The sequence below is a fragment of the Dryobates pubescens genome, chromosome 1 (assembly GCF_014839835.1).
Source record: "Dryobates pubescens isolate bDryPub1 chromosome 1, bDryPub1.pri, whole genome shotgun sequence".
Classification (NCBI taxonomy): domain Eukaryota; kingdom Metazoa; phylum Chordata; class Aves; order Piciformes; family Picidae; genus Dryobates; species Dryobates pubescens.
Window position 1 is genome coordinate 11,943,795 of NC_071612.1, and position 8,332 is coordinate 11,952,126.

General features: G+C 47.1%; 1 protein-coding gene across 1 annotated transcript in view; it reads left to right on the forward strand.

Annotated features, from left to right (window-relative positions):
- GRIP2 (glutamate receptor interacting protein 2) overlaps positions 1-7,773 on the forward strand; it is a 314,160-nt gene extending 306,387 nt beyond the window's left edge. Inside the window, exons 22-24 of the mRNA XM_054161402.1 lie at positions 2,463-2,699; positions 4,360-4,506; positions 7,002-7,773. Of these exons, the coding sequence (XP_054017377.1) occupies positions 2,463-2,699; positions 4,360-4,506; positions 7,002-7,199 (582 nt within the window). The 3' untranslated portion in view covers positions 7,200-7,773. The remainder of the gene's footprint in view (positions 1-2,462; positions 2,700-4,359; positions 4,507-7,001) is intronic.
- Positions 7,774-8,332: the final 559 nt, after the last annotated feature.

Consider the following 8,332-nt stretch of genomic DNA (forward strand, 5'->3'; position numbering starts at 1 on the left):
TTATATTTATTATCTTAACTGCTTAAAAAAAACCCTTCAACACACAAAACCCTAAAGCCCCAGGCCCTCAAAACTATAACTTCTTCCTTTGATGACTTATTTCCTGAACCTGAATGTATTTAGAAATGAGCTTAGACAGCTGCTATAAACCTTTCTGAACTGTTGTTGACTGCTTAAGAAAAAGTACCTCTCTGGAATGATGCATAGATGTTTCTCTTCTGCGTAATGGTCAGCACCTAGAAGTCAAAACGGGATTTGTTGGACTACTGTGAAATTTCAGGACAGAGAAAATATATTTCTTCCCAGTCCTTTTCCCTTCCCAGGGATCCATGGTGCAGAGACATGTGGGCTTTTGATCCCTGTTGTTTCAAGGCTATGGAGCTCTGTCAGTTATAGCAGTGCTTTTTAAAGTGGAGAGAAATGATAGCAAAAGAGCTGAGCATCTCTGGGCTTTTGGTGCATTTAGCACATTTCTGGAATATTGTGGGAAGTTCTGGGGACAAAAGGAAAATGTGGTGTTTTTAGCAGGAGTCTGATGAGTTTCAACTCCCCTTTTATTGAATCCAAATAACTGAATGCGCTGATCTCTCTGAGTGCCCATCCTTCCTGAGCTGTGGCATATGCAGCACTAACAGGGGCTTTGGCTGTACTGAAGGTTTCTAAGCCCCAGCTCCAGGCCTCCTGTGATTTTATGACAGTCACAGATTATTTTATTATTATTATTGTTTAATTTTGACTGTTCATGCTCCACATTTGGAAAATAATGTATGCAAGAAAACCCCAAGGTAGCCTGGGAACAGGTTCATGTACAGTAGCAAACCACTCCCAGACCATGGGATATGAGTAGAAACCGCTTTTTCCAGTATGTGTGGTGGAGTCTGTCCCCCTGCTTTGTTCTGAGGGCAGGCAAGACATGGGGAAAATAATGTGGGGCAACCACAGGCTGGAGAAGTCCAGAATTGCTCTTTCTGCTGCTTGCACTTAACCCAAAGCACCTAGCAAATTCTAATGATGCTGCAGGGAGTACTTAAATACCTCAAAGGCAGGAAGGAGTTGAATGCCATTGGATATTGGCCAGTTATGGTATTTGCAGAACAGCAGCACAATGTGCACAGACCTTTCTGTTCTCCTCCCTGGCTCTGCAATGCCTGTGTTGATACAGCATGGCACAAGGTCCTGGGGGAGTGTTGAGGCTGCCTGAGGTCAGTGAACAAATGTACCCTGGTTGGCTGTACCACTCTCTGTTTGTTTGCATTTCAAGTGTGGTCAGTCAGCATTCTTCCAGCACGTAGAAGGTATTTTAGTTTTGTCCAAAACTGTGCTGATTAAGATTTTTTTTGTGTGTGTGAAGACCTGAACAGTGCAAAGGTACAAGGTTTTCTGTGTTTTATTCATCCCAATTTTGATGAATAACATGAACTGCTGACATTTTCATACTGCCACCAGAATCTGCATTATTTGTCATTGTTCCAGCCTGGGGCAAAGAACTGGATGGTCCCTATTAGAGATTTAGTTACATGATGTTTCCCCTGTGCACAGGAGCAATTGCTCTTTGACTTGCCACAGTTAGCATTGCAGAATTTTGCTATCTGCTCCTTACCTTTCCTTTTCATTCTTCTACCTTTTGACATTTAACCTTTCAACAATTAATGCAGACCCTTGGAGCCCAAGCTTGGAAGTGACAGTTTTTGTTATGCTGTTTAAATGGTCTGTGTGACCTGGAGCCAGTTGAGGTTCCACCAGCTGGATTCTTGACTCCTTTGTTAGTTTTGATCAATGTAATCTCATTAGTGAAAAGCATTGCCAAATGGAGTAGAATCTACTTAGGGACATCTTTTAATGAATGCTATCAAGGATGACCAGGCTTAAATATTACTCATTTTCATATTTTAAACTCAGTTTTGCTCATGACAGCTCCCATTTCCTGACGGATAAAGGTCCTAATTTCTCTGCTGAACTGCCCTCACTGGAGTCCAAGGAATGGACTTCCCTGGGCCACTGCCAGCACTGTGCAGTGGTGACAGTGAGCTGCATCCTGCAGGAGTAGGCTGAAGACCCAGGCAGACACTGGTTCCTCTGGGAGCCCCCTGAAGTTAGGATATTCATCCTTCTTGACTGCCAAGGAGATTCCTGCATAAGGCGAGGCCTGCTTGGCACTGTTTGTGTAGAAGGGGTCATCAAAAAAGTGAGGAGATGCTTCACAAATATTTCCTTCTGAGATAAAACTCTGTGTTGGGGTGGGAGTTGAGAGCTCACAACAGGTCAGAGACAGACCTGGCAGCAAGCTCTTGAGGTCTGAAAGTGGCTTTTATAGCTATCTGTAAGAGCTTCTTGATACTTATTTTCTGATTAATGAGAACAGTGGTGCCTTCTTGTTGTTGTTCGTTCTACTTCTGCTGCCTCATGGCCCATCTCTGCCTGCTGCTAGCTCATCAGAGTGACTTTGTGCCCTTGCCTTACAGGCATCCATCATGACAGGGAGTGTGCACAACCTGGGCCTTGAGGGCAGCAAGCTGCTTCTGGACTCGGTCAACCCATCGGGACTCAGCCCATTGAGAAAAGCAAATTCCAGCTGTGATGATGGACAAACTGAGAGCAGCAGCTCTCCTGCCAAGAAGAATGAGAGGAACCTGGACATGAAAAAGATTGAGAAGGAGATGCAGGAAATCATGTCCCCTACCCCCCTCGAGTTTCACAAGGTCTGTGTTGCCAAGGTTTGGTCTAGCTGTGGCACTGTGGTATCTTGATGGTTAAAGTTGTAGCAGATTTGCAACCTTGTAGAAAATCTCCCTTGTTCAGAGGGACCCCTGGAAAATGTTCCTTCTTAAAGCTGGCCCCCACCAAGGTCTGCAGATTGAGATGAAGGAGCATCTTCAGAAGAGCTGTCCTTTGCTGTTCCCCTTTACTATATGAGATTTCCCAGACCTCGTGTTCTGGAGTTCATTAATTGGTGCTACAGATAAAGGCAATAGAGCTCAAATTATGTCACTGTGGATACCCACCAGCCTTTTTTTCAGTAGCACAGTTACTCAGTAGGCCACTTTTCATATAACAAAATTAATTCAAATAAGAATAACATCACTTCCCTCCCCTTCCACTCCATCCCCAGCCTTTGTGAAGTGATGCAAATAGCAGGAAGTCAGCAATGAGATACCTGTTTCAATTTAGTACCCAGCTGAACACAGCCAGTTTAAACACGGAGCAAAGCAGTGATAATTAGAAGAGGTAATTAACTGTAGAAGGTGTTGATCCAGAACTCAAACAGGGAAGGGAAGCTGGAGAGGTTTCAAGAAAAATTGATTGCCTTTTTCTTTCCTGGTGGGACTTTAGGATGAAATGTGCAGGTATGGTAGCTGGAAAAAACAACTTCTTCATGTTTGAGCTGCTCTTGTTCTTCAGGGCATGGCAAATGTGTGCTTAAATAAAACTCCTTTGTACCTGAAGGAGGAAAGCTGTGTAATTAGGCATGTTACAGGGTGACTTTTCATTCCACTGGAGCATCTGGTGTTGCCTGTATTAGGAGATGAAGCTGAGCCCAGGTGGGCTTCCCTTTTGCATCATCCTGGGCGCTGTCCTTCCCAAGGACCACGCATCCATGATGCTCGCTCGGCCAAGAAAACTGGTGCAGTTAAGAGCCTCATGGTAGAGATACACTTCAAGTTCATGAGGGCAAAGGGAGGTTTTGCTGGTGTTCTGGAGTCATTTGTCCCTGACTCTCAGTGTTACCTTGTGGTGAGACACGTTTCAAACAGTGCACTCCCTTAGGTTAGGCCACAGTGAGACCTGCTCAAGAGAAGGGCAATGGCATTACCCTTCACTTGTCCTCAGTACATCAGCACTTCTTGGTATGAATTTTTGGAAGAGAACTTGTGAATAAGATGGAGAAGTTTAGATCTTCCTGATGAGTGATGCATTAAAAAATGAGTTGTCTATACAGCTGACACACTACACTGAAAACTCCCTGTGCACATGTTGATTTCTCATCTGCTGGTCTGGCATACAAGGAGGATGCACAGGGAAGGTGATGTTCCACTGGCAACACTCCTTGGTTACTCTTTGGGTGAAACACAGCAGCACCTCTATGTTATTATACTACATTTCTTTCCATAACCAAGGGAGAGGTGACAAGCCAGTGACCAAAGCACTGCTCATGATCTACCTAAGATGATGGTGTCTGGTAGTTAAAAGCTCAATCTGTATGAGCTGTCCAGGCTAAGAAAAATCTACCCCGGGACACCCAGAGGAGAACTGCTGTAGGTCCACACATATCACCTACGTTATTCCTACCCTGTCAACCCTGTACAACTCCTCCTTCCTTTGCTGCATTAAAACATGTGCTTTCTGTTTCTGCCTCTCCAGATGACGCTTCACAAAGACCCAGAGAGTGAAGACTTTGGATTCAGTGTGTCGGATGGCCTGTTAGAGAAAGGTGTCTATGTAAATATGGTCCGTCCGGATGGGCCAGCAGATCAGTGTGGTCTCAAGCCATATGACAGAGTGCTTCAGGTAATAAATGCAAAATGCAGTTCTGGAGGCTGGGACGGAGTGAATGAGTGGCTGAGAGGAAGAGAGAAGTGAGACCCATCCATGGCAGCACTAACTGTAATGAAAGGTAATAGTTAGCCGACTAGGTGAGCTCTTAGCCACCAAGCACTCAATGAGACTTGTGATTTATAATGAGAAATCACTAGGCAGTACCCCCAGGTGGTACCCCTAGGTTACACTTATTCAAGGACACAGCCTGTCCCAGCATGGGCCTTTTTGAGCTTGGTCAGCTCAAAACAACCAAAAAAGCTGTGTGCTTCCACTCCTCACCCTCAGTTCTTTTCCTGTCATGTAAGAGGGTGATTTTTTTGGATGAACTAGACTCTGTGAACCGACACATGTTCCTGCAAAGCCCCGTGGGGAGTTAAGTGGTGTTCATGAAGTTCTGTGCATGCCTTTGACAACTAAAAGTTTTCTAGGAAATACATCCTTCAAGCAAAGTGTTTTCTATCAATATTTTTCTTCGAGAGAAACTTGATCTGGAATAGCTGATGCAGAAACAAACAGAGAACTCTGGTCAAAAGCACAGTCTGTATAAATGTGACCTGGGCATATCGAGCTGCCAGAGGGACAGTAAGAGCGTGGTGAGTTTTGGAGATGGGAGACGAGCTTCGTATGGATGAAACCCAACTATTTGAGCTTTGAGGCAACTCAACACAGCAACTGTGAGGAAGTGCAACCCCAGTGGAAAAATTGCCACCATTTGGAAACGCAGATGTTGTCACCATATTTGGAAACACTCAGAAAGATGTTTAGTTTTACTGATTTCGAGGTGGGGGCTGCTAGCAGTAGGGCAGGAGCCAATGTATTATGCACATCAGGTAACTGGAGAGCTGGCAGCACTGTGGGGAACCTTGTTTAAGCTTGTTATGGTCTCTAGCCAGTTGGCTGCTATACAATTATTCCTTCTCCATTTCAAATAAAAGATGGTGCAAGAATGAACAAGAAGCTAATTAGGCTCTGGGCTGCCTTTCTGTTGAATGTTGGATGTGTCACTTTTTGCAAGCGCCAAGTGCTCTGGGAGGTGTGCCCAAAATCCTAAACAGAGCGGCGTGGAGACTTTCAACACCCCCCCTTCCACATGCTGTGCTGCGTGGCTTACACCTACAAAAAGACAAGGAGATTGCCATCACCTTGACATGTGGAGCTGTGAATGAAGGACTGCAGACCCGGGACAGCCGACTTGCCTCAAGAAGCACAGAAATGCATTGCTGAAGATGCTTCACAGGGCTGCTGATTGTGGACATGGTGGTGTGCCTGAGGGCCAGCGAAACACCTCGTCCCTGCTGGAACAGACCTTCTGCCTCTTGGCAGGATGGATGAGCATGAAGCATGGCATTGCACTGGTGGCCCTTCTGCACTGGAACTGCCTGGCTGGCGGAGAGCCAAGGCAGAGCAAGCTGACGGCTTCTCTCTCCTTGTCCACATGTGGTCTAGGAGTTGTACTTAGTTACTACACTATAAGGAGCAGTATTGGGGGCAACTCTGTGGACAACAGCTAGGACAGGGGGGCACTGCTACCATCACAGAGCCCAGCTCCATGGGCACATGTTAATGCTGGGAAAAGGTTTTTAGATGAAAGTGTTGCATGGACTCATCCAACCCTTACCCAGAGAAGGAAGCAATGCCTGGCCCCAGGGGTTATGTTCACTCCAAAAGGTGGGTGGGAAATTCCTTTCTCCCTTCCCTGCTTCCCCTCCCCATGCTGTTTGCCAGCCCACACCAACCCAGAGCTGTTGTGGCACCGAGCCCAGGTGCTCTGGTAGCTGTAGGCAACAGAGCTGGAGTGGTTCTTGCAGATGACCCAGCCTATAAATGTGCTTGAAGGTCTGCAAAAGACAGCAGTAAAAGTGTGTTCACTGATGAATTCTGCTGAGAGAGTTTGCAGCTGCCTTCTGAGCCCATGTGAAATGCATCCAGAATTCTCTGAAATGAAGGATGTAAATGGGGAGAGGAGAAGCTGAAACTGTTCAGTGTAGTCTCAATTTACTGCTGGCTGAGTTGGAAATTAATTGGCAGAAACCTCAGGGCCTGAGCTTTATTTGCTTTCTAGGGACTGAATATCCCACATCACAAATTTAAGGCCAGTAAAAGCCACCATGGCAAAAAACCCAATGGAAAATGGCAACCTTTCTCCTGCAGGCTTGAACTGGAGATCTGGTTTTGAGCCCTGCAGAGTTTAATATCTATAATACTACCTTAGACACTCGGGGTCAGGGCTTATGCTCGATCCAGACTTTTATTTCCCCTTCCTCTACTGGTTACTGCATCATTTCTCAGCTAAGCAAGGATGTGCACAGTCTGAAGGGGTGTCCCCATTCCGCTCTGAACCCAGAATCAGGGTCCCCTGAGAGCTGTCTCAGGTGTAGGCTTAGCACCAACCTTGCATTTTCTGACTAACAAACATGGTCTTTCTGTGTTCCTCCCCATGGCCTGTCCTAAATCCATCCTGGCAGGTAAACCGCGTCCGAACGAGAGACTTTGACTGCTGTCTGGCTGTTCCCCTGATTTCGGAGGCTGGAGATAAGCTGGACCTGGTGATTAGCCGAAACCCCTTAGCAGTGGCTGCCAACGCTCCCCAGGAGGGGAACAAAGAGCTGCCAGCACGGGTGGCCCACGGCGCTGAGGTCAAGGCGAGTGTCCAGACGCTCTGAGCAGTGGGAGCAGAGCAGATGATGCTGGGGCCTCAGCTGAGCCACTGTGGTATTTGGGGTGGTTTTGCTGGTTTTTGCGCTGGTATTTGTAAATGCTGTGTGTACCATGTCCTGCAAGTGGGGAGGTGGTCTTCAGAAAGCCTGTAGACCACCAAATATTGCTGGGAAGGTCAGAGCTGAATGTGCATCTCGGGTCGTGGGCAGTGTTGGTGATGGGGTGAGCTGCTGACAGGAGGAAGGAGCATCCACAGCCATCCCTCATGGCAGGGCATCTTCCTTTGCCCTGTCTGCTGGGGTGCACAGAGTCCTGCCATCAACATCCTCCTCACCCTGAAGGCCTTGGCCATGCTCTAAACACACATGGTGCTATTATGTTTCTTATTTGCTCAGTTAACAGCATCCAGCAAGACTCAAGCGCCTTTGCTTTTCCATTTTGCCCAGCTCCATCCTCTAAACACCCCTGTCAAACCTGTTTTCACAGCCCTTTGCACTCCCGGCGCAGGGCTGTGGAGAGTCCTGTTTGAAACACATCTAAAAACGTGCTTGAGAGTGGCTAGATGCAATTTTTGTTCAAAATTTGCAGCTGTTTTCTGCCAACCCTGTCTGTGCTTGCCACCGAGGGGTGGCTTGCCCTGTGGTGGGAGGAGGTACCTCATTTTGCAATTGATTCCAGTGAGCAGCGTGGTTAGCTGTGCTGGAGTGGTTATTACACAGCAGAAGGCCATACCCAAAGCTAAGGGCCTTCAATACCTGCCCAAATCCCCAGCCACTTTGTTTGACTGTGCTTTATGGAGATCTCTTGCTTGCAAACCTGGCCTGTGCCCACAAGTAAATAGCAGAATAGTGATGTTTCCAGAGCTGTCCATGATGTTTTGAGTAAAACCTTGTTGTCTCCCATCAGGCAGTGGCATGAGAAGCCCTTGGTTAGGTGGAGGTTGAGTCCCCTGTGTCCATGTGGGCTGGGCAGTCTATATGTCCGCGTGGGTTTGGCTGCTCATCCAGGTCCACCTGCATTTGCCTGTTGCGGGCCTCTCCGTGGCTTTGCAAACCAGACACCCCATGGTTGCCCCCTCTCCCTCCTGAGAGCCCCTAGCCCTGCAGGGAAGAGTGGCTATGATGTTTGCATCCATTTC